At 42.0% G+C, this 26671-nt stretch overlaps 1 protein-coding gene and 1 long non-coding RNA gene across 7 annotated transcripts in view; one reads left to right on the top strand and one right to left on the bottom strand.

The window, feature by feature from the left end:
• Positions 1–8282: 8282 nt before the first annotated feature.
• Positions 8283–26124, bottom strand: LOC115192197 (uncharacterized). The gene is made up of 4 exons (XR_003877894.1): positions 25889–26124; positions 24347–24484; positions 10497–10577; positions 8283–9887 (listed from the first exon to the last, which is right to left on the bottom strand). It is a non-coding gene; the product is annotated as an uncharacterized LOC115192197 (long non-coding RNA).
• LOC115192196 (kinesin-associated protein 3) overlaps positions 24477–26671 on the top strand; it is a 41803-nt gene continuing 39608 nt past the window's right edge. For all 6 annotated transcript variants that reach the window (XM_029750416.1, XM_029750415.1, XM_029750417.1 and 3 more), the window contains exons 1-2: positions 24477–24644; positions 25598–25729. In XM_029750416.1, the coding sequence (XP_029606276.1) occupies positions 24604–24644; positions 25598–25729 (173 nt within the window). In that variant the 5' untranslated portion in view covers positions 24477–24603. The remainder of the gene's footprint in view (positions 24645–25597; positions 25730–26671) is intronic.

Genomic DNA, 26671 nt, shown 5'->3' with positions numbered 1-26671 from the left:
CAATAAGGAAAAACACCAGGTAAAAATACACTTTATCTAGTCCTTGGCCTATATCTTAATCTGACTTTGGAGCAGGTCATGTTGTTCTTCACATTACTGTCTTTGGTAAACACACACTAAGTAAAATAAAATAAAAAGTTGATTTGTCACATGCACAGGATACAGATGGTGTAAACAGTACATTGAATGGTTACTTGCATAGTAACAACATAAAAAACAAAGTGTCCAGATAAAAATATTTCATAATTATTATTACCTGACACACTTGTCTAAATTGATGGGTCATGTAATCATTTAGCGAAGTGTTTTGTTTAGACATGTAGTATTTTGTTTAAACATGTAGCTAACAATGAACCGGCATTATCCCAGCTCATACTACTACCAACCAATACAAACATTCTCATAGCTGTAGTATGAATCTGCAGGTAGCTAAAGCTAACCAACTAGGTACACCTCCCTGTGGCTCAGTTGGTAGAGCATGGTGTTTGCAATGGTGTTTGCAATGCCAGGGTTGTGGGTTCGATTCCCACGGGGGGCCAGTACGAGAAAAAAAAAATGTATGAAATGAATTGAAATGTATGCATTCACTACTGTAAGTCGCTCTGGATAAGCGAATTTCTGCTAAATGACTAAAATGTAAATGTACAATGTTAGCTAGCTAATATTTGGCTATATCTAAGAATGCAAATGGATTTCTGATTTGAATAATATTACTAGACAGATCATATGTTTAACGTTAGCTAGCGAGCCAGCAAGGTAACGTTCGTTAGCTAGCTATCTAACAGTATGATTTAACATGCAATTAAAATGACTTTCTGACTAAATTAGAAACGTATAATATCTGAAAATGTAGCTAGACTCTTACCTGTATACATTGATGAACGCTTCACGGCAGACAGGAACCATTTAACTTTTTGTTTTGTTTGTAGCTACCTTGTTTGGCCAGTGTTGTGTCAAGTCACTCCAGTTCACACTGACCGTGGCGTGTGCAGAAAGTAGCATGTCACTTTTTCCAACTGATCTTTTGATAGATCAATTGGAATTCAGGGCATCAATGTTGTTAAGAAAAGTAGCAAAACTTTTGTAGTTTTTGATAGCTAACGTTATATATTTAAAAAACGGTGCGGTAGAAAGCACTACTGCATCAACGCATTCTGAGCAGCTCACGTTATAAACAAAAGCATGCTACATGGCAGACCAATCCAAACTCATCTCTCGGTATATCCAGCCCATCGATTATTTCAGCCAGTCATGGCTAGCGGGAAGATTTCTGTCTTTTTCTGTGGCTAAACCAACTAGGCTCGTAATTGAAAATTGTTATATGTATTTACAGATGGAATACAAGTTTGTTATTTGGGCACATGAAAGTTCACATGTTCAAGAAGGCATTTCTGCCCCAAAAAATTTATGTTTGGGTTCAAAAGCCTCTTCTGTGAAGTAGTGACGTGTGACATATGCCTAGTTTCATAACTTTACAACGCCTAGTCATAATTTCAAAACAGACAGTAAAAAACAAATAATTTTGAAGTGTCCTATATTTAGGAGATATAAGAAAGCTCAGGAAATATTTTAGTTTTTCTTGACACATATTTAACACTTTGTTTTGACACAAATACTTCTCTTCTTTTTTAAAACCGGTACTGGGTTACATTCAGATGAGTCCTGTGGGGAACTAGAGTAAAATGGAGAACAGCATCGTGTTCGTGAGAGGTTCCTCTTTCCATAGAGTGGTCATATTAGTTTGTAGGCCAAACCGTTCGTACGATTCAAACGTTTTCGTGAGAAGAATGATTTTCAGGATGTCTCCTGGTCTGACAAACAGCTCTTTAGCTATGCCACTTTCCAACGCAGATGCACAAGGCCGACATAGGCAGATACGGTGAATTGCTTCTTTAATCAGCACTACAGTTTCCGCTGTGCTAACATAATTGCAAAAGGGTTTTCTAATGATCAATTAGCCTTTTAAAATAGAAAACTTTGTTTAGCTAACACAACGTGCCATTGGAACACAGGAGTGATGGTTGCTGATAATGGGCCTCTGTACGCCTATGTAGATTTTCCATTAAAAAAACTGCCGTTTCCTGCTACAATAGTCATTTACAACATTAACAATGTCTACACTGTTTTTCTGATCAATTTGATGTTATTTTAATGGTAAAAAATGTGCTTTTCTTTCAAAAACAAGGACATTTCTAAGTGACCCCAAACTTTTGATTGGTAGTGTACATATAAATATATGGATGCGCGATGGCCGTTCGGCAAAGACAAGATGCAATAGATGATATAAAATAAAGTATATACATATGAGATGAGTAATGTCGGATATGTAAACATTATTAAAGTGGCATTATTTAAAGTGACAAGTGATACCATTATTAAATCCATTTATTAAAGTGGTCAGTGATTTGAGTCTGTATGTTGGCAGTAGCCTCTCTATGTTAGTGATGGCTGTTGAACAGTCTGATGGCCTTGAGATAGAAGCTGTTTTTCAGTCTCTCGGTCCCAGCTTTGATGCACCTGTACTGACCTCGCCTTCTGGATGATAGCGGGGTGAACAGGCAACGGCTTGGGTGTCTGTTGTCCTTGATGATCTTTTTGGCCTACCTGTGACATCGGGTGCTGTACGTGTCCTGGAGGGCAGGTAGTTTGTCCCACTACCATCTGAAGAGCCTTGCGGTTGAGGGCGGTGCAGCTGCCGTACCAGGCGGTGATACAGCCCGACAGGATGCGCTCGTTTGTGCATCTGTAGATGTTTGTGAGTGTTTTAGCCATGCTGTCTGTGTGGGTGGACCATTTCAGTTTGTCAGTGATGTGTACGGCGAGGAACTTGAAGTCGATGTGTTGATGTGGATAGGGCGGTAATCCCTCTGCTGTTTCCTGAAGACCATGATCATCTCCTTTGTTTTGTTGATGTTGATTGGAGCAACGAACCGCCCTTGCTGTCTCTGCCTGGCCGGTTCCCCTCTCTCCACTGGGATTCTCTGCCTCTAACCCTATTACAGGGGCTGAGTCACTGGCTTACTGGTGCTCTTCCATGCCGTCCCTAGGAGGGGTGCGTCACTTGAGTGGGTTGAGTCACTGACGTGGTCTTCCTGTCTGGGTTGGCGCCCCCCCTTGGGTGGTGCTGTGGCGGAGATCTTTGTGGGCTATACTCGGCCATGTCTCAGGATGGTAAGTTGATGGTTGAAGATATCCCTCTAGTGGTGTGGGGGCTGTGCTTTGGCAAAGTGGGTGGGGTTATATCCTGCCTGTTTGGCCCTGTCCGGGGGTATCATCGGATGGGGCTACAGTGTCTCCTGACCCCTCCAGTCTCAGCCTCCAGTATTTATGCTGCAGTAGTTTATGTGTCGGGGGGCTAGGGTCAGTCTGTTATATCTGGAGTATTTCTCCTGTCTTATCCGGTGTCCTGTGTGAATTTAAGTATGCTCTCTCTAATTCTCTAATTCTCTCTTTCTTTCTTTCTCTGTCTCGGAGGACCTGAGCCCTAGGACCATGCCTCAGGACTACCTGGCATGATGACTCCTTGCTGTCCCTAGAGTACCTGGCCATGCTGCTGTTCCAGTTTCAACTGTTCTACCTGCGGCTATGGAACCCTGACCTGTTCACCGGACGTGCTACCTGTCCCAGACCTGCTGTTTTCAACTCTCTAGAGACAGCAGGAGCGGTAGAGATACTCAGAATGAACGGCTATGAAAAGTCAACTGACATTTACTCCTGAGGTACTGACCTGTTGCACCCTCGACTGTGATTATTATTATTTGACCATGCTGGTCATTTATGAACCTTTCAACATCTTGGCCATGTTCTGTTATAATCTCCACCCGGCACAGCCAGAAGAGGACTGGCCACCCCTCATAGCCTGGTTCCTCTCTAAGTTTCTTCCTAGGTTCTGGCCTTTCTAGGGAGTTTTTCCTAGCCACCGTGCTTCTACACCTGCATTGCTTGCCGTTTGGGGTTTTAGGCTGGGTTTCTGTACAGCACTTTGAGATATCAGCTGATGTAAGAAGGGCTATATAAATACATTTGATTTGATTTGATGATTGAGAGGTTATTTTCCTGACACCACACTCTGAGGGCCCTCACCTCCTCCCTGTAGGCTGTCTTGTCGTTGTTGATAATCAAGCCTACCATTGTAGTGTCGTCTGCAAACTTGATGATTGAGTTGGAGACGTGCATGGCCATGCAGTCATGGGTTAACAGGGAGTACAGGAGAGGGCTGAGAACACACCCTGTGGGGCTTCAGTGTTGAGGATCAGCGGAGTGGAGATGCTGTTTCCTACCTTCACCACCTGGGGGTGACCCATCTGAAAGTCCAGGGCGGGGTCGAGACCCAGGGTCTCAAGCTTAATGATGAGTTAAGAGGGTACTATGGTGTTGAATGCTGAGCTGTAGTCAATGAACAGCATTCTTACATAGGTATTCCTCTTGCCCAGATGGGATAGGGCAGGGTGCAGTGTGATGGCAACTGCATTGTCTGTGCACATATTGTAGTGGTAAGCAAATTGGAGTGTGTCTAGGCTATCAGGTAGGGTGGAGGTGATATGATCCTTGACTAGTCTCTCAAAGTACTTCATGATGACAGAAGTGAGTGCTACGTGGCGATGGTCATTTAGTTCAGTTACCATAGCTTTCTTGGGAACAGGAACAATGGTGGCCGTCTTGAAGCATGTGGGGACAGCAGACTGGGATAGGGATTGATTGAATATGTCCATAAACACACGAACCAGCTGGTCTGAGCATGCTCTGAGGACGCGGCTAGGGATGCCGTCTGGGCTAGCAACCTTGCGAGGGTTAAAATGTTTAAATGTTTTACTCACGTCTGCCACATTGAAGGAGAGCCCACAAGCTTTTGTAGCGGGCCGTGTCGGTGGCACTGTATTGTCCTCAAAGTGCGCAAAGAAGGTGTTTAATTTGTCTGGGAGCAAGACGTTAATCTCTACGACGTGGCTGGTTTTCTTTTTGTAATCCATGATTGTCTGTAGACCCTGCAACATACGTCTTGTGTTTGAGCCGTTGAACTGCGACTCTACTTTGTCTCTATACTGACTCTTTGCTTGTTTGATTGCCTTGTGGAGGGAATAGCTACGCTGTTTGTATTCGGTCATGTTTCCAGTCGCCTTGCCATGATTAAATGCGGTGGTTCGCGCTTTCAGTTTTGCGCAAATGCTGCCATCAATCCACAGTTTCTGGTTAGGGAAGATTTTAATAGTCACAGTGGGTACAACATCTCCAATGCACTTCCTAATAACTCACTCACCGAGTCAGCGTATATGTCGATGTTATTGTCTGAGGCTATCCAGAACATATCCCAGTCCACGTGATCGAAGCAATCTTGAAGCATGGAATCCGATTGGTCAGACCAGTGTTGGATAGACCTAAGCACAGGTGCAACCTGCTTTAGTTTCTGCCTATAGGAAGGGAGCAACAAGACGGAGTCATGATCAGATTTGCCAAAGGGAGGGTGGGGGAGGGCCTTGTATGCATCACCGAAGTTAGCGTAGCAGTGGTCCAATGTTTTGCTCGAGTGGGTGCAACAATCAATGTGCTGGTAGAATTTGGGTAACCTTGTTCTCAAATTAGCTTTGTAAAATCCCCAGCTACAATAAATGCAGCCTCAGGGTATATGGTTTCCAGTTTACATAAAGTCTATTGAAGTTCTTTCAGGGCCGTCGAGGTATCTGCTTGGGGGGAGGGGGATATACACGGCTGTGACTATAATCAGAGAGAATTCTCTTGGAAGACAATGCGGTCGGCATTTGATTGTAAGAAATTCTAGGTCAGGTGAACAAAAGGACTTGAGTTCCTGTATGTTATGATTACACCAGGAGTCGTTAATCACGAGGCATACACCCTCGCTTTTCTTCTTACCAGAGAGATGTTTGTTTGTGTCGGCGCGACGCATGAAGAAACCCAGTGGCTGTACCGACTCTGACAATATATCCCGAGTGAGCCATGTTTCCGTGAAACAGAGAATGTTATAATCTCTGATTTCTCTCTGGAAGTTAACTCGTTCATAATTTCGTCCACCTTGTTGTCTAGAGACTGGACATTGGCGAGTAGTATGCTCAGAAGCGGTGGATGGTGTTCTCGCCTTCTAAGTCTCACCAGGAGGCATCTCCTGCGGCGACAACGTTGTTTTGGGTCGGCCTCTGGGATTATCACCAATGTCCAGGGTGGAGGTCCGAACAAAGGATCTGCTTCGGGAAAGTCATATTCCTGGTTGTAATGTTGGTAAGTTGACGTTGCTCGTATATCCAATAGTTCTTCCCGGCTGTATGTAATAACACTTAAGATTTTCTGGGCTAACATTGTAAGAAATAATACATAAAAAAACAAATTACTGCATAGTTTCCTGAGGACGTGAAGCTAGGCAACCATCTCTGTCGGCACCATCTTGCTTTTGACTGGTACTTTAAATATATATTTTTTGTGTGCCTGTTTTGCATGTTATTTTGGCATTAATACGTGTCACATATCAGTTTGCAAACAATGTAAAAAAATGTTATCATTGAGTTAATAAAGCCACATACAAACATGGTCTCCTTTTTTATTTCTTGAGGAAGGAAGCTCCAAAATGCAGGTGTTTCAGCCTAACTCTGTGCTTTCTGTGGTGGTGGGGCAGCCAGCAGAAAATAGGGAGCTTAAGGGTTGGTAATGTTCTCTAGTTGCACCATGATTGGCTCAGTGTTCAGTCACTCATGGGGACACTACGTCATCGCAAAATCTACAGGGAGAGCTCGAAAATTCAAGCCCCTTGGATGCTGTCATACAGTGTAGTTACATTTGAAGTGCCCATCTAAGAAGGCTCAAAGTCATTGGCCACAGATAAAATGACGTCAAATCACGTTATATCTACAGTAGATTGGACTGATTGATCAACATAATTTCAAAATATTAGCAAATCCTTTTCAATCCTTTTCAATCCTTGTCATATGAAGATAAATTATAGATAAAACGTATCGGTGCTCATCGGCCATGAACATTACACAACAAGTTGGAAATCGCCAATTCAACAATGAGTGGTTTGGAAGGACTCAGTGGCTAACTGCAAGCATTGTAAAACAATCACTAGCCTGCTATTCAGTGAAGTGGATGTGTGGTCCAATTCTGGGTTTAACATTCAACATTGGCCATGCTGTCAATCCAGCATGAATTTTGAAGCTTTCAAAACATCTGGAAACTTGGAAATCTCAGACGTGTAATGCGTGTATATGGGAGGCGAAGTCAAGTGCAGGAGAGCGGAGTGATATAAACAGGCACACTTTAATACCGGTTACTAAATTACAGCACATAACACATACAAGTGCCAAAACACCGTCTAAAACAAAAGTGCAACGCCTGACAATAATCCACGTAACAAAATAAAAATCACTCACAAATACAACATGGGGAACAGAGGGTTAAATAATAAACAAGTGATTAGTGAGTGAAGCCAGGTGTGATAAGACAAAGACAGAACAAATGGAAAATGAAAAGTGGATCGGCAGTGGCTAGAAAGCCGGTGACGTCGAACGCCGCCTGAACAAGGAGAGGGACCGACTTCGGCGGAAGTCGTGACAAGACTTCAGTGAGTTCAAGACAACTAGGAACTGGGAAATTACATTTTGAACAGTCATCCAACTCGGAATTCCAAGTCGGGAACTCAGGCCTCTTTCTAGAGCTCCGACCTGAATATCACTAACATCATGATTCAATCTTGTTTTTTCCGAGTTCCCAGTTGTCTTGAAAGCACCATAAATCCAGAGAATGCCAGACTTGAAGACAAAATTTGCCCACGAAGGACCGACGCGCCACCTTCCTGTTCAAGTGAGTCAAAAAATGAACTGTTTCGCTGTCAGACAAGGTTCCGTTGATAGCCAGGTGTAACAGTGGTAAGGTGTTGGGACTGCTGATGGGACTCTGCTGTTGGGACAGCTTTATGTAGGCCCTAACAATTTGTGGGAACCGTTTGTCACCATTATAGTCTAATGAATGTATTGTTTAGTGTTGTGTTGTGTAGTGGCTTTGCTTGCCCCACCAAGATTTACATGCTAAAATCGCCACTGGCCATATGGTATAGCCAGATCAGGGCCTAACAAAAGGACAACTCAGAGTATGCTATTTTGTTCTTCTGAAATAGACTACATTTTCTTCATATCATGTTTCTTTAGACCTTTCTAAAATAAATAATGGATTTATTGTGAAGGTGTAGGGTATATTACATGGATTTATTAGACTTTTTAAAATGTAGATGTTCCAAAGGTCTGCATCAGTGGCTTGTAGGCTATGTGTGGAGGCCGGGAGATGCTAAATGTGTTTGTTAATTAACGGTCAGTTACCATGAGACCGGCAGTTATTTGCTTGACAATCACTGGCTGACAAGATTTTATGACCGCCACAGCCCTATGCATGATGTGTAAATTGAGACAGTGTGTTGTGTAAGTAACGCTATATCAGTCATCTGCAGGACCTTTGACATTTGGACAAAGCAGTGTGGCATTTGTGTGAGGACATCTGACATCACTAGTCTGATTACTGAATGGAAACAGCGAGTCTGTTACCTAAAAGCATCATTGTCAAAGTCACCCTGCTTTGCCTAGATTTTTCTAGTGACTGATTAAAGCGGCAATCAGCAGTTAAAATAATAAGAAAGATTCCTCCCACTACTGTTTCGGTAAAAAGTGGGGAGGATGGGGCTGGAGAAATCTAACCACATTCAAATTCAAAGACAGAGCTATGGATGCAAGGACTGGCCATCCATGATATCAAAATTATAGTTTAAAATCATGTTTTGAGGGCTTTCAGTGTTTGTTTATAATTACTTTGTTTACAAACATTGGAGTTAAACAAGATTATATTTTGGGTTCTGATGGTTGAACGAAGCTCATGAGGCATTTCTAAGTTATATTATTCAAGAATCACTGGGTAAATATCATTAATTTATACATCCAAAATGGATTGCTCCTTTAAATGTAACAAATGAAATGTAAACATTGTTTGCAGATTATTATAGTCTTCTCCAGGAATCAGTATAGAACTCTGCTGGCAACAAAAGGTACAGTAGACAGGTGTAGGCCAGATCATCACAATGGACAGTATCCTCCTTCATCTGTCATGTACGGTAGCAGTATTCTGGACAGTAGCAGTGATATCTTAGGTGCTGTGTAAAATTGGTATGAGTGTGTTAACATTAGGCTCACAAAGTCCGCCCCATGTATTCTCTACTTCCTTTAACCCCCAAATCCCAGCAGATCACAATGAGAAATACACCAGATGACACTATAAATAGACCTGTTTCCATGTCACACACATTCCCATTAACATTCATGTAAGTACACGCACACACACACTCTAAGACCATGCGTACTGAATGTAGATGAGTGTAACATTTACACGGGGTACATGGGGATTAACATCTGGGATCTGGGCACGTATTATTATACAGCTGGTCTGGCAGGTGGTCAAGATGACCATTAGCTACAGTACATAATGTGTTTTGGGCGAAGGTGCGTCCACCTTTGTAGATGACAAAAGGTTTGGCTCATGGGAGAAGGTATTTTTATATCAGAAAGATTATGCATTTCATGCAATACACAGATAACAGTAGAAATATAATCTTGGGTTCTGTGACACATATAAGCTCTGTTGTGTGCACGGATACAGCATTCACTACAATATAGTATTCAATAAAGGCAAAAAAAATGTCATAAAAAAAAGAATCCAAGCTAGAAGTGTCATTTCAGTGACACGTGTTCTTTAGTAGACTTACAGTAAACCTGCTCAGAAAGTACCTGGAGCCTTCTAGGTCGACGTGGGAGATCTCAATGAAATCTCCCATCATTCCCTCTGACGGCTCCACGTCCTCGTAGAACTTCTGCGCTTTGTACTAGAACTGCTTCTCTACTTGACTGTGACACACACACACACACACACACACACACACACACACACACACACACACACACACACACACACACATTAGTTGAAGAGTCTGTTACACATCATTGACCTTTTCACATGGCCATAGCTAAGTACTGTAATAGAAATAAGGCCATGTTCATAAACATAACAAAATAATCATCATCCCTCATCTTAAATGGCACCGACCGCCACTGGTATGTACTGTATGAGCCCAATGGCAAGAAATGCACTGTAAATAAGTACACACATTTACTATACATTTTGTTATTCAAGCCCATGCTGTTGTTGCATGAACTTTGACACTGAAGTATGCTTTTTTTTCTCACCAGTTTCAGTAAAATGTATATTTTTCTGTATGTGTTGTAGCTTTTCGTGAGTAGAGTCTTTACAGTGAGAGGGAACTTGTTTTGCCCTATGTTCTAAGAGCTCATTAAATCCAAAAGAATCAACAGACATTTCTCCGGGCTTAAGTGACACGTTTAAAGAGGATGTGGGTCAGAGGGGGCGGTGCGATTGGCAGCTAAAGACGTGCCACGGCTAAATTTATGACACCATGATGCAACATTGCTCTGTCGTCTCATTATAACGTCATTTACCTCCATGCAGCTGGATGGTCTCCAAAACACTAAAAGGCACCTGACTGGGCAGAGTTCCAGGAATGGGATTTCCATGGCCACCTACAAAAAAATCAGGAGTTAATCAGGGGTTAAAACCAAGACAAAGCAGACAATTTGAGGGTCGGCCCATCCCACTGGCAGACACTGTTTGAATCAATATTGTTTCAATGTAATTTTTCAAAGTACAGTTTGACGTGAAACAAACATGTAAAATATACTGAATAAAAATATAAACGCAACATGTAAAGTGTTGGTCCTATGTTCTATGAGCTGAAGTAAAAGAACCCAGAAATTATTCAGATGCACAAAAATATTATTTCTCTCAAATTTGGTGCTCAAATAGATTTCTCCTTTGCCAAGAAGCGGATTAAACAGTATGATCATTTCACAGATGCACCTTGTTCTGGGGACAATAAAAGGCCATTCTAAAAAGTGTAGTTTTGTCACACAACACAATGCCACAGATGTCTCAAATTTCCCCTGAGCTGTTGCCAGAGAATTGAATGTTCATTTCTCTACCATAAGCCTCCTTTAACATAATTTTTTAAATATTTGGCAGCCCTTTCAACCGACCTCACAACCGCAGACCACGTGTAACCACTCCAGCCCATCGTCTGAGACCAGCCACCCGGTGTAATGCGATGCTACTGGCGGCAGAGAAGTCAGGCGCAGGAGAGCGGAAACTGATTTCCAATGGTTGTGTTTAATAACCATAAACCAGCGTCAACAGAATAATACAAATAAATGGGTCAAACAAAACCCAGTACATACCAGTATACCGTGCACAAGCACTACAACAAACAATTACGGGCAAGGACATGGGGGGGGGGGGGACGACAGAGGGTTAAATACACAACATGTAATTGATGGAATTGGAACCAGATGTGATGGAAGACAAGACAAAACCAATGGAAAATGAAAAGTGGATTGGCAATGGCTAGAAGGTCGGTGACGTCGACCACCGAACGCTGCCAGAACAAGGAGAGGGACCAACTTCGGCGGAAGTCGTGACACCCGGACAGCTGATGAAACTGTGGGTTTGCACAACCGAAGAATTTATGCACAAACTGTCAGAAACCGTCTTAGGGAAGCTCATCTGTGTGCTCGTCATCCTCACCAGGGCCGTGACCAGACTGCAGTTTAGTCATAACCGACTTCAGTCGGCAAATGCTCACCTTTGACGGCCACTGGCACGCTGGAGAAGTGTGCTTTTCTCGGATGAATCCTGGTATGGCGTCATTCCGTTCCAAGATGGCGTAGCAGTTCAGACGTTCTTTGTTCTCCTCCTGTCGTGTCCCGTGTATATATATATTTACATACTTTCTTCGCATATCTTTTTACATTTTTTTTCTTTTAAAAACTCAACCTCAAAACACTCTCCTGCAATCCGCCTCACCAACTTAAAAAAATATAGTATTTATTTAACTAAAATCTGAAATCCACAACAGAAGCTAGCCAGAGGCTAGCCATTTCACTGGCTAACGTTTGAGTTCAGCTAGCCACGGTTAGCGGTCCTCAGCTATCCATTAGCTCGAAAAGCTATCGCCAGTTTTTGTACAGCGCGACTCAGACCAGAGCATACCAGACCTATTCTCTCTCCATATCCCCGGATTTCTACCGCAGGCTCTGGACATTTACACCTGGATCTTGCAGCGAGCTAGCTGCTACCTGAGTGACTATTGGCAAACGTCGGTCCTGGAGCTAACATAAATTATTCCGGAGCTAGCCAGCTGAAGAGTTCCTTCAGCCACTCCTGGGCTACAACCACCTATCTGGACCCGTTTTTACTGCCGATGCGGAGCCCCATCGGGCCTTCACGACTGGACTGCCGACATTATCTGCCCGAGGGAGTTATCCAACTGGCCCCTCCGTTGCGACGTAACCTGAACGCCCATCTGCGGCCCGCTAATTCGTTAGCTATCTTATCGGCTGCTGTCTGAATAGGTCTATCGGACAACTTTCTTGGGCCACTATAACTATAACTATTTTGCCAATTGGACCGGTCCCCCCTACCACACGGAACCCCACTAATCTACTGACGGAAACGCACAAGGTGGCTAAAAACAGACCTCCCTCCATCTTCTACCAGCTTGCTACCTATGGCTTGGCTAGCTATCTAATTCTCACTGGACCCTTTGATCACTCGGCTAAGCATGCCTCTCCTTAATGTCAATATGCCTTGTCCATTGCTGTTCTGGTTAATGTTTATTGGCTTATTTCACTGTAGAGCCTCTAGCCCTGCTCACTATACCTTATCCAACCTCTCAGTTCCTCCACCCACACATGCTATGACATCTTCTGGTTTCAATGATGTTTCTAGAGAAATTATCTCTCTCATCATCACTAAATGCATAGGTTTACCTCCACTGTATTCACATCCTACCATACCTTTATCTGTACATTATACCTTGAAGCTATTTTATCAACCCCAGAAACCTGCTTCTTTTTCTCTCTATTCCGGACGTCACAGACGACCAATTCTTATAGCTTTTAGCCGTACCCTTATCCTCATCCTTCTCAACATCACCAGATGAATTGAGGTGAATCCAGGCCCTGCAGTGCCTAGCTCCACTCCTATTCCCCAGGTGCTCTCTTTTGATGACTTCTGTAACCGTAATAGCCTTGGTTTCATGCATGTTAACATTAGAAGCCTCCTCCCTAAATTTGTTTTATTCACTGCTTTAGCACAGTCTGCCAACCCGGATGTCCTAGCCGTGTCTGAATCCTGGCTTAGGAAGTCCACCAAAAACTCTGAAATCTTCATCCCTAACTACAACGTTTTTAGACAAGATAGAACGGCCAAAGGGGGTGGTGATGCAATCTATTGTAGAGATAGCCTGCAGAGTTCTGTCCTACTATCCAGGTCTGTTCCCAAAGAATTTGAACTTCTACTTTTAAAAATCCATCTCTCTAAAAACAAGTCTCTTACCGTTGCCGCCTGCTATAGACCACCCTCGGCCCCCAGCTGTGCTCTGGACACCATATGTGAACTGATTGCCCCCCATATATCTTCTGAGCTCGTGCTACTAGGTGACCTAAACTGGGACATGCTTAACACCTCAGCCATCCTACAATCCAAGCTTGATGCCCTCAATCTCACACAAATTATTAATGAACCCACCAGGTACCACCCCAAAGCCATAAACACTGGCACCCTCATAGATATCATCCTAACCAACTTGCCCTCTAAATACACCTCTGCTGTTTTCAAATCAGGATCTCAGCGATCACTGCCTCATTGCCTGCATCTGCTATGGGTCCGCGGTCAAACGACCTCCACTCATCACTGTCAAACGCTCCCTAAAACACTTCAGCGAGCAGGCCTTTCTAATCGACCTGGCCGGGGTATCCTGGAAGGATATTGACCTCATCCCGTCAGTAGAGGATGCCTGGTTATTTTTTTAAATGCCTTCCTCACCATCTTAAATAAGCATGCCCCATTCAAAAAATGTACAACCAGGAACAGATATAGCGCTTGGTTCTCCCCAGACCTGACTGCCCTTAACCAACACAAAAACATCCTGTGGCGTTCTGCATTAGCATCGAACAGCCCCCGTGATATGCAACTTTTCAGGGAAGTTAGAAACCAATATACACAGGCAGTTAGAAAAGCCAAGGCTAGCTTTTTCAAGCAGAAATTTGCTTCCTGCAACACAAATTCAAAAAAGTTATTGGACATTGTAAAGTCCATGGAGAATAAGAACACCTCCCAACTGCCCACTGCACTGAGGATAGGAAACTCTGTCACCACCCATAAACCCACTATAATTGAGAATTTCAAGAAGCATTTTTCTGCAGCTGGCCATGCTTACCGCCTGGCTACCCCTACTGCAGTCAACAGCACTGCACCCCCCACAGCTACTCGCCCAAGCCTTCCCCATTTCTCCTTCTCCCAAATCCATTCAGCTGATGTTCTGAAAGAGCTGCAAAATCTGGACCCTTACAAATCAGCCGGGCTAGACAATCTGGACCCTATCTTTCTTAAATTATCTGCAGAAATTATTGCAACCCCTATTACTAGCCTGTTCAACCTCTCTTTCGTGTCGTCTGAGATTCCTATAGATTGGAAAGCAGCTGCTGTCATCCCCCTCTTCAAGGGAGGGGACACTCTTGACCCAAATTGCTACAGACCTATATCCATCCTACCTTGCCTTTCTAAGGTCTTCGAAAGCCAAGTCAACAAACAGATTACCGACCATTTCGAATCCCACCGCACCTTCTCCGCTATGCAATCTGGTTTCAGAGCTGGTCATGGGTGCACCTCAGCCACGCTCAAGATCCTAAACGATATCGTAACCGCCATCGATAAGAAACAATACTGTGCTGCCGTATTCATTGACCTGGCCAAAGCTTTCGACTCTGTCAATCCCCACATCCTCATCGGCAGACTCAATAGCCTTGGTTTCTCAAACGATTGCATCGCCTGGTTCACCAACTACTTCTCTGATAGAGTTCAGTGTGTCAAATTTGAGGGCCTGTTGTCCGGACCTCTGGCAGTCTCTATGGGGGTGCCACAGGGTTCAAGTCTCAGGCCGACTCTTTTCTCTGTATACATCAATGATGTTGCTCTCGCTGCTGGTGATTCTCTGATCCACCTCTACGCAGACGACACCATTCTGTACACTTCTGGCCCTTCTTTGGACACTGTGTTAACAACCCTCCAGACAAGCTTCAATGCCATACAACTCTCCTTCCGTGGCCTCCAACTGCTCCTAAATACAAGTAAAACTAAATGCATGCTCTTCAACCGATCGCTGCCTGCACCTGCCCGCCTGTCCAGCATCACTACTCTGGACGGTTCTGACTTAGAATATGTGGACAACTACAAATACCTAGGTGTCTGGTTAGACTGTAAACTCTCCTTCCAGACTCACATCAAACATCTCCAATCCAAAGTTAAATCTAGAATTGGCTTCCTATTTCGCAACAAAGCATCCTTCACTCATGCTGCCAAACATACCCTCGTAAAACTGACCATCTTACCGATCCTCCACTTTGGCGATGTCATTTACAAAATAGCCTCCAATACCCTACTGAACAAACTGGATGCAGTCTATCACAGTGCCATCTGTTTTGTCACCAAAGTCCCATATACTACCCACCACTGCGACCTGTACGCTCTCGTTGGCTGGCCTTCGCTTCATAATCGTCGCCAAACCCACTGGCTTCAGGTCATCTACAAGACCCTGCTAGGTAAAGTCCCCCCTTATCTCCGCTTACTGGTCACCATAGCAGCACCCACCTGTAGCACGCGCTCCAGCAGGTATATCTCTCTGATCACCCCCAAAGCCAATTCCTCCTTTGGCCATCTCTCATTCCAGTTCTCTGCTGCCAATGATTGGAACGAACTACAAAAATCTCTGAAACTGGAAACACTCATCTCCCTCACTAGCTTTAAGCACCAGCTGTCAGAGCAGCTCACAGATCACTGCACCTGTACATAGCCCATCTATAATTTAGCCCAAACAACTACCTCTTCCCCTACTGTATTTATTTATTTTGCTCCATTGCACCCCATTATTTCTATTTCTACTTTCTTCTACTACAAATCTACCATTCCAGTGTTTTACTTGCTATATTGTATTTACTTTGCCACCATGGCCTTTTTTTGCCTTTACCTCCCTTATCTCACCTCATTTGCTCACATTGTATATTGACGTATTTTTTTCTACTGTATTATTGACTGTATGTTTGTTTTACTCCATGTGTAACTCTGTTGTTGTATGTTGTCGAACTGCTTTGCTTTATCTTGACCAGGTCGCAATTGTAAATGATAACTTCTTCTCAACTTGCCTACCTGGTTTTGTATATGTGTTTGTTTGGTCTTTGTCCCCGTGCCTTTACATGCCACACTGTAATTTGGGTCAATAAAAAAAAATTATTGCGCATTCCTGCGCCTGTCTCCCGATCCCTTTATACCCTCGTGACAGAATAAATCGACTATTAAGGGAGACAGCGGGAATGGCTCGTCCAACGATGCTGCGACTGGTCCGTCCGGCGCCGCCGCAACTTCAGCAGCTGCAACTTGTCCGTCCGACTACGCAACTTCAGCAGCTGCAAATGGCCGGTCCGCCGCGCCACATCTGGTCCGTCTGACGCCGCGGCAACTGGTCCGTTCAACGCCGCCGCAACTGGTCCGTCTGACGACTGCACGCAACTCCGACCCGCACTGGTACTGTTGCTCATTCCGTGCACTAGTTTCAGAGGTCTATGTCACCGGCCTCTAGGAACTGAATTGTGTCATTATGCACACCTGGTCCCCATATTCTCCCCTGATTAGTAATTGTTTAAGTGTGCCCTTTGTTCACCATTGTCTTGTCGATTATTGTTCTAATGTCCGTTGTGCCTGTGAGTACCTGTGCTTTGCTGTTTTATTTTTAAAGTACCTGTGACCAACATATGCATATCTATATTCCCAGTCATGTGAAATCCATAGATTACAGCCTAATTAATTTATATAAAATGTCTGATTTCCTTATATGAACTGTAACTCAGTAAAATCTTTTAAATTGCTGCATGTTGCGTTTGTATTTTAGTTCAGTACTGTTTCATCTCATTTCAACCAGCGTTGTAAACATTGAAATTAGGGTAAAACTTAAACTTAACTGCATTGACTTAACTTGACGAACAGGTTGTTACATCAATCTAATTTCAACATAATCGTCAGAACTATGAATATGTTGAAATTGTGTTGAAAATTCCAAATAGGAAACGGAAAAATATTTGTCACCCTATATTCAATATTGGGTGGTTGAAATGATTTTGAATTTCATATTTGATTAATCATATTCTATTTGACCTTGTTTCAATGTTGATAGTAAAATGGTATGTTTGAATCAACATCATTGTTTCAACGTCATGCCATCAACCTAAATAAAGAGGTATATTGAAATAGAATGCGAAGTCACAGTCCTACAATTCCAATCTGAACATTGACTCCTACTGGTATATGAGGGGTAGTGCACTTCAGTGAGAAGTCTACCATCCAGATGCCTACCTCTATGTACCCCCCTTGGCAAACAAGCTGTGTTCGATTCAGCTGAGCTATCATGTAAACACATTTAAACATTGATCATCTTACATACTAATTTGTGTAGACTACCAAAATACCAGAATTAAAGTAATTCCTGTATTTTTTTCTTTTCTTTTATTTAACCTTTATTTAACCAGGAAAGGCTCATTGAGATTTAAAATCTCTTTTTCAAGAGCGTCCTGGCCAAGATAGGCAGCACCAAGTCATTACAAAAATTACAGACAAACAACATGAAAAACTACAAGTAATCTAGTAAAAACCATAGAATTCACAAGAGTATAACAAAATCAAAACAGCAAATTAAAAACATTGACATGTCAGGGAATCAGTCTCAAGATCATTCATCAGTGATTTAAAAATATCAATCGGGACAAGTTCTTCCAGTTTAAAAGTATTTTGTAAGGCGTTCCAAGACGATGGTGCAGAGTACATAAAAGCCCTTTTACCAAATTCAGTTCTAACTTCAGTTCTAACTTTTCTTACACAAGCTGATGGGAAAGTAAATCCGGAGTGAGGTTGGATTTATGTGGACTACATTGATATCTGATTTGCCCAACAAAGGACAGCATCATTTCAACTTGTAGCTACTGTCATTCATTCAAGGTTGATTGGATCTTTGGAAGTTTAGAAGTAGTTACCATTAGCCCTATACATAGGATGTCAAATTCATGATATGAATAATACACTTTTACATTTGGATATGGTCTTCTGTATGAAGGATGGTTGGTTGATTTCAAATTTTATCTGTAAGTTATTCATATGTTGGATTCATGTCTCCATCTCAAACAGACATCGAAGTTGAAGAATAGGACTAACTCAAATCAAACTTTATTTGAAGTGCATTTCATGTTTGATTTGATTAAGTGCTATTCTTTAAATTAGATTTTTGGTTGAGATGGAGACTTGAATCCAACATATCAATCATTCATTTGTAGACAAACTGGATATTGAAGTGTAAATGCAACCAAATATCAACATTTGAAGGAGATGTATCTTCTGCTTGCATAGTATATACACTGTATATTATGAATAACACATAACAGACAATCTATTCTACGCAAATGAGTACGGAAGCTGATCATTGTCTAAATGTGTTGACATGATAGCTCAGCTCAAACGACCACAGCTTGTTTCCAAAGCTCATATACCAGTAGGAGTCACTTTTCAGGCAGAAATCATTGGACTGTGGCTTCACATTGTATTTCAATATACAGTTGAAGTCGGAAGTTTACATACACTTAGGTTGGAGTCATTAAAACTCATTTTTCAACCACTCCACAAATGTCTTGTTAATTAACAAACTATAGTTTTGGCAAGTCGGTTAGGATGTCTACTTTGTGCATGACACAAGATATTTTTCCTACAATTGTTTACAGACAGGTTATTTCACTGTATCACAATTCCAGTGGGTCAGAAGTTTACATACACTAAGTTGACTGTGCCTTTAAACAGCTTGGAAAATTCCAGAAAATTATGTCATGGCTTTAGAAGATTCTGATAGGCTAATTGACATAATTTGAGTCAATCGGAGGTATACCTGTGGATATATTTCAAGGCCTACCTTCAAACTCACTGCCTCTTTGCTTGACATCATGGAAAAATCTAAAGAAATCAGCCAAGACCTCAGAAAAAAAATTGTAGACCTCCACAAGTCTGGTTCATCCTTGGGAGCAATTTCCAAATGCCTGAAGGTACCACGTTCATCTGTACAAACAATAGTATGCACGTATAAACACCATGGGACCACGCAGCCGTCACACCGCTCAGGAAGGAGACGTGTTCTGTCTCCTAGACATGAACATAACTTGGTGCAAAAAGTGCAAATCAATCCCAGAAGAACAGCAAAGGACCTTATAGATACCTGTTTTCTCCAGCATCTTCATATCTATATCCACAGTAAAACGAGTCCTATATCAACATAACCTGAAAGGCCGCTCAGCAAGGAAGAAGCCACTGCTCCAAAACCGCCATAAAAAAGCCAGACTACGGTTTGCAACTGCACATGGGGACAAAGATTGTATTTTTTGGAGAAATGTCCTCTGGTCTGATGAAACAAAAATAGAACTGTTTGGCAATAATGACCATTGTTATGTTTGGAGGAAAAAGGGGGAGGCTTGCAAGCCGAAGAACACCATCCCAACCGTGAAGCACGGGGGTGGCAGCATTATGTTGTGGGGGTGCTTTGCTGCAGGAGGGACTGGTGTACTTCACAAAATAGATGGCGTCATGAGGTAGAAAAATGATGTGGATATATTGAAGCAACATCTCACGACATCAGTCAGGAAGTTAAAGCTTGTTCGCAAATGGGTCCCCCAAATGGACAATGACCCCAAGCATACTTCCAAAGTTGTGACAAAAGGGCTTAAGGACGACAAAGTCAAGGTATTGGAGTGGCCATCACAAAGCCTTGACCTCAATCCCACAGAAAATGTGTGGGCAGAGCTGAAAAATCACATGCGAGCAAGGATGCCTACAAACCTGACTCAGTTACACCAGCTCTGTCAGGAGGAATGGGCCAAAATTCACCCAACTTATTGTGGGAAGCTTGTGGAAGGCTACCCAAAATGTTTGACCAAGATAAACAATTTAAAGGCAATGCTACCAATTACTAATTGAGTGTATGTAAACTTCTGAGCCACTGGGAATGTGATGAAAGAAATAAAAGCTGAAATAAATCATTCTCTCTACTATTATTCTGACATTTCACATTCTTAAAATAAAGTGGTGATCCTAACTGGCCTAAGACAGGGAATTTTTTGTAGGATTAAATGTCAGGAATTGTGAAAAACTGAGTTTAAATGTATTTGGCTAAGGTGTATGTAAACTTCCAACTTTATCTGTACTCCTTTTTTTTAGGTTGATATGACGTTGAAACTCTAATAAAATATATCTAATAAAATCTCAAATTAAACAATTTCAACCACCCAATATATGTATATTGACTATATGATGAAAAATATGTTTAACATTTCTATGTGGAATTTAACAATTTCAACTTGTACATACTGTAGTTCTGATGATTATGTTGAAATTAGATAAATGTAACAACATGTTAGTCAGGGTAAGTCAATGTATTTAAGGTTAAGTTTTACCCTTTTTTCAATTTCTACAACATTGGATGAAAACAGTACTGATTGATGACTTATTTTCCACATTGATTCCACTTCACAGTACGTTGAAACAACCAGTGTGTGCCCAGAGGGATGCCAAGCACATTCATGACCTCTGGAATCAGGGGTTCACTTGGCAGACCATTTTATCCGAGAAATGTTTCAGGATCACAAGGCATCAGGTTTGGCACAGAGACTGTATTCTGATACAATATTGGCGTGCACACACACTCAGTCATCTGACCTTATAGGGACGCCTTGAGGAAAGAGGGTTAAGTATAGTTACAAGGACAAGACATCTCAGAGGAGGGGAAGAAAGAGAGAGAGAGTGTGGAAGAGATGTGTGTGTTAAAGGTGTCGTTCTGTCAGTCAGCTGCCATTTTACGGCCACCTTACCCTATCATCACCCTTAATTTGTTAATCTCATTAGTGGAAGGATAGTGTTTCTGTTTACTAGACTTTGTGTACCTCCATCTGTTTGGACAAACACATTGTATATGTCTTCTCTTACCAAAGGCCTGAATTTCACCACATATTGTACAAAAGGTCTGTACTGTTTTTACATGCAGATTTGTAATTTCACTGTTGTTCTGAGTTTGTCCGCTTCATCTTGTTGAAACAATCAATCTACTATGAGACTACAGAGCTGTATGGAATACATTTTTTTGCTGTCTGTACCTCTATCTGATAACAAGATTAATATGACAACTATTGGTTTCTGTTCCCCTTCAAGAAAATATGAAATTGTCTCAAACACAGGCAGCCCAATTATGATATTTTTTCACACTAATTGGTATTTTGACCAATCACATCAGTTCTTTCCACATAAGCTACTTTTCAGAGAGGATCTGATTGGTCAAAAGTCAAATTTGTAAAAAATAAAGATTTGGCTGCCTGTGTAAATGTAACATTTATGAAGACATAAAAACAGGCCTTTATTCAACCCATAAAAATTCCTGGCTGCCATGTGTAAATAATATGACTATGAAACTGACTGTTGTGAATTACACACTTCATGACAGGGCAGAGTTAATGCTTACACACGTCACATACCATGCCATTGATAGGGCTTGTTTTGGACAGGTTGGTTTTACCCACTGAACACTCATTGGAGAAATCAAGTTTTCATTAAGCAAGGCCACTGTAAGTACAGTAGTAGTATCCCATTACAGAGTGCTACTATCTTTTTCGTATTGTATCAGTCATTTAGAGGCATATGTTCCATCTCTTGTTTGATCATAATAATGGTGGGATGGTCAGTATGGTTAGATGGTGGAGACATTTTCAACTGATTATAGGATCTGAATCAGGGTTATAACTTAGAGGGCTATAAATTAGATTAGGTGCACATTATCTCTGCTATAGGAGCTGGACAGTATGGTGCAATATCAGACAGCCAGCAAGCACACACTGTACTTGGATCACATGGACGCATCTGTGTTCTTACAGCGGTTCCGATGGACCTGGTGGAGAGCTTGGAACTCCATGTTAGGTTGAGGGCTGGAAGACATCCCTGCTCTTTGTGTGTCTTCCAGGCTGGAAGACATCCCTGTCCTGTGTGTGTGTCCAGCACAGCGAGCAAGCTATGTGTGAACCAACAGTCTGTGTGTGACCTAGTGTGTCTGTGGCAGTGTCCCTACTCTGTGTGTGTCCAGTCGAGCGAGCGAGTAGTGTGTGTGTGAACCGAGTGTGAGAGTGTTGTTGCTTCTGTGGTGCTGCTATGTCTGTGGATCCTGGTGTCGGGTGGTAGCTTCAGGCAGCGTGGAAAAAAGGGATAGGCTGGGATCCCCTCTTGAGATGGTGCTGAAAACTGACACCGGCTTAACGGGTCACCTGCTTGAGCCTTTGGCTTGGGAGGGGTGAGAGAGGAGCCAGGGACAGAGGGAGGGGCGCTAGCTATCTGTTTCAGAAGAAGCTTCCTCCCTCAAAACAGCAGGCATGCCGAGTGGTATTAGAACTTTCAACCCACAAGTACCAGAAACACACAAGACGGACCATACATTCACCCGGCACTTACAGCCATATAATGTAGCAGTTATTTTCAGAAATGTCTTCTCATGTTTGTATCTATACATAGCATGCACTGCATATGCAGTGTTCTTGTCTCAAGAAGCCTAATTTACACAGTGAGTGATAAGTCATTTAAATGTATGTTAGACCATGCATGCATTTACTCAACAACATGTAAATATTTCTTTATATTTAAAGCTTTGAATAGAGACATTTGGACATAACACATGATAAGGCACACCCGGTCCAAAACTCAAACTGTTTGACATTTATTTTCTGCCTATAGTCAGATGCTGAAGCATCGCCCTAGCCTCTCAGTTTTTGTTGTCTCTGAACTTCTGGTCCAGATATGTGTCAGTCAGTCTGACTTATGGTTCAAGAATCTACCTTCATATGTCTCCAGGGAGATCCCCAATGTGTACGTGTCACCATGCTCAATCAACATTTCAGATCCCAAAAAGAAGCACTATCGTCCCTTGCGAGTGTTCACATACTGTACATAGCCTTTAATAATGACTTGGATGTTGATGCACCATGATCTGCAGAGGATATCAGAAAAAGAACAAGTCTGCATGGCCAATCCTATGCAAATGGCTTTATGGTAAATAGTATCAAACACTCCTCATTAAACACTCCTACATATATTTTACAGTAAGCTAGTCTTGGCCAGCACATAACCGTATGTGCATTGGCAAACTGTAAACATCGCCCATCCTTTCACTCACTTCAGGTGACTTTATAGTAAAAGGCAATGTGTTGCCCATAGAATTCATATGTTGTCCAATGGCCAGTAAATTCTGTTTCAATCAGAAAAGAAATACCAGTGTAGCCTTCTCGCCTACGGATTCAAATTTCAGAGTGATGACATCACCTGTCACTTCGAAAGGCTAAAATCAGCTAGCTCAAGTTGTGCAATCACATGTTCTGTCCCTTTAACACATGTGCTGTCAATATTAATGACTTGTTGACTAGACTGTTCAGACTGTTAAGATGATAAAGGGTTTACAGTATAACTCAACTATATCTCATTTTCTGTACCCTTCATATGTGCAATCATTATTTATGGACTGCATTCAGACTGTTGAATTGTTATACACAATGTATCTTAAAACAGGGTTGGAGGAGTCCATTCCAGTGTAATAGCCAGATGAGAAAATGGATTTGAATACTTCATTTTCCCTAGCTCTGAGCTGTTACATAACATTTAGCCACTAAGTTCACATATTTACATCCTGAACTGTATATTCCATTGTCAATGTCACCTAACCCTGTGACCTCAGTGACCAGAACTTTCTGTTGGGACGTCCATCATGTTAGCTACGCTACTTAAAAAAGATGTCCAACCAATCAAACACAGCCTTGAACTTAATAAAAAAAGGATTAAAATAGATCACCAGCTGGTTACAAAGGAAATGGTCTACATATGGAAGATGTTTCCTTAGATTAAAGGAAAAGCACTCAATTTCACTGATTAGAAAAACTGGACAAATCAGATCCAACAAAAGTGTGAAATTGAAGAATCCATTACCTGACTATGTCATACCAGAGATAACATAATGCATGTTGTTCCTTCATGAGGTCTCTGGCTGGAACAACATATATGTGGACTGGACAATGGATAACATACAGTATCTGCTAAACCCAGTCAACGGATAAACAAACCTGAAGTCACCCACCTGTAACTGAATCCCTTTCCAGCTGTACATGTTCTCCTCCAGACCTACAGATGGCGATAAGTTGCTCTCTTGTCCGCATTTCACGGGCTATGCTTTTTCTCTCATTTCTGCTTTGCATGCTGGGATGACAGTCTCACCCTAGCAACACAAAGCAAAAGCATAAACGATGAGAGCTCTACATTTAGCTAACAAATCCAGTCGTTCTGTTGAAATTACTGTAAAAGAACATTTTATATGAGTTTTCCATTATTTCCGAAATGGAAAAATTGCAAGCAGAAGATGCACGGTATTTGAAAAGGTAACGGTTGCAAGCAACTAACTAGCAGCTAACGTTAGCTAGCCAGGGGCGTAGGGTGGGTATAATTTGTCGAACGTTCCAACAGGAATCTGTTCCAAAAGCTTCGCAAATAACAAGGTTGCCAACAAACAACGCATACAAAGTTGTATAGCGGCCGAGTAAGATTCCGGGCAGGGAGGGGGCCATTTCATTAAGTTTTCACTCACCACGTTTATTTAAAAAAAAATGTCTCTGGTAGCCTATGGACAAACATTAAGAATAAGCTACGTGGTGAGTTGATGCCTATTCGGCAGCTAGTTAGCTAGGTGAATGATCATGTGTATGCGTTGTTTGTGGGCAACCTTGTAATTTACGAAGTTTTTGGAACAGATTCCTGTTGGAACGTTCCACAAATTATACCCACCCAGGGGCGTATTCATTACGCCTATTCTGTTGCGAAACGTTTCTTAAATTGAACGGGGAGGGTCCTACCGGTCATGGCTAGAAGGGATTCAGCTTATGTTAAATTAAATGAATTCAATTTTGGGTGGACATTTTAGCTAACTAACCCTTTTCCTAACCTTAACCGAATTCTCCTAACCGGCTACTTTAATTATCGTAACCTGCTGTGTAAGTCAAATCTGACAAAAGCTGGATCCCTTCTAGCCATTGCTGCACCTACCTGAATTTTTCCAATAGAAACTTTGTTTTTTGTTGAAAATGCAACTGTTTGGAATAATGATTACACCCAAATTATGGCTAGCAATCAGCTGTTATTGACATTTAACAATGTGACAATTGTCTTAAAATGATATGAAAAAATACATGTTGTATTTAAGTATATGCTTCAAGCTTACTGTCTAGCTAACAATTTAGTAGTTGAAACTAAATGTTGTAAATCAAAACCGGTTTATCATCCGGTTCTCCATCATGATCACTTCATGTGACACTTGGCCATTTATCTAATTCCATAGGAAAGTGAAAGGAGGGAGTTTGGATGTCCACCCGACAGAGAAAGCCCTCATCGTTCAGTATGAGTTGGAGGCAACTATCCTCGGTGAGATGGGAGACCCGATGGTTGGGGAACGCAAGGAGTGTCAGAAAATGTAAGCAAGGGTCTAGCTACACACATGTCTGATGTTTGCTTAAACATCAGACTGTTACCATGGTTACTCCATGGCTATTCAGTCTGAAAGAGACTGCCTAAAAAAAAGCAAGAGTCTCTACAAGCCAGAATGTTGAAAAAAATTATATTTACACTTTACCGGTTTTCTGTGATGTTGGTCCTTTTGATGGTAGGAGATGGAGATAGGGTATCCACAAGAAATTGTTGTTTACCCCAAAAATGTTGTGGTGCTTTTTGCGGTGCTGGTAGGTTCTGTCACTTGTATTTTCAATCACCTAACGGATTGCACATGATGCAATATATGTAAACAATAGCCGAATGTAACTGAACATAGTCAACCAAATCACGTTTCCTCACAATCAGCTGGAAGTGTTTGTCAGCTGATTGCCTCGGACAATGTTCGGGCTGTGGTTTGTTTAGGCTTGGCCATATTGGGCAAGTATTTGTCACGTGTGAAAAACCAATATACAGACCAGTGTACTGAAGGTCGGGTTGATAACACTTCCCTGTGGATATTTTGTCTCAGATTACCTCCGACATAGGGCCAGAATCGGCAGACAACAGGTAAAATAATTTGAAATAAAGTTTGTTCAACATTCTGACTTTTAACGGGACTGTTCGGGAATGCTGAGCCTACATGTTAGAAACGAGAGTAAGTATTTCACTCTTGGATTCTAAAAGAGGCTAACCTAACGTAACTTAATGTTACTAAGCTACTAGTTACGATTAATGTTGTTTTTCAGTCACTCACCTGAAAAGGGGTGCTTTTGTACCATTTTACATGTTCACCACTAAGTAGGGTCCCAGGGGAAACACAGACCAAAACTATCGTTCCTTCCCTGTCACATGGAAGAGTTATTGGAACTAGCAATGTTGTTTCTTAGAAAATGTCTCAAAATGATGTTGCATCTGTATTTTCTAT

Source organism: Salmo trutta, chromosome 4 (genome assembly GCF_901001165.1).
Source record: "Salmo trutta chromosome 4, fSalTru1.1, whole genome shotgun sequence".
Taxonomy (NCBI): Eukaryota; Metazoa; Chordata; class Actinopteri; order Salmoniformes; family Salmonidae; genus Salmo; species Salmo trutta.
This window is presented reverse-complemented; position numbering and strand designations above follow the sequence as displayed.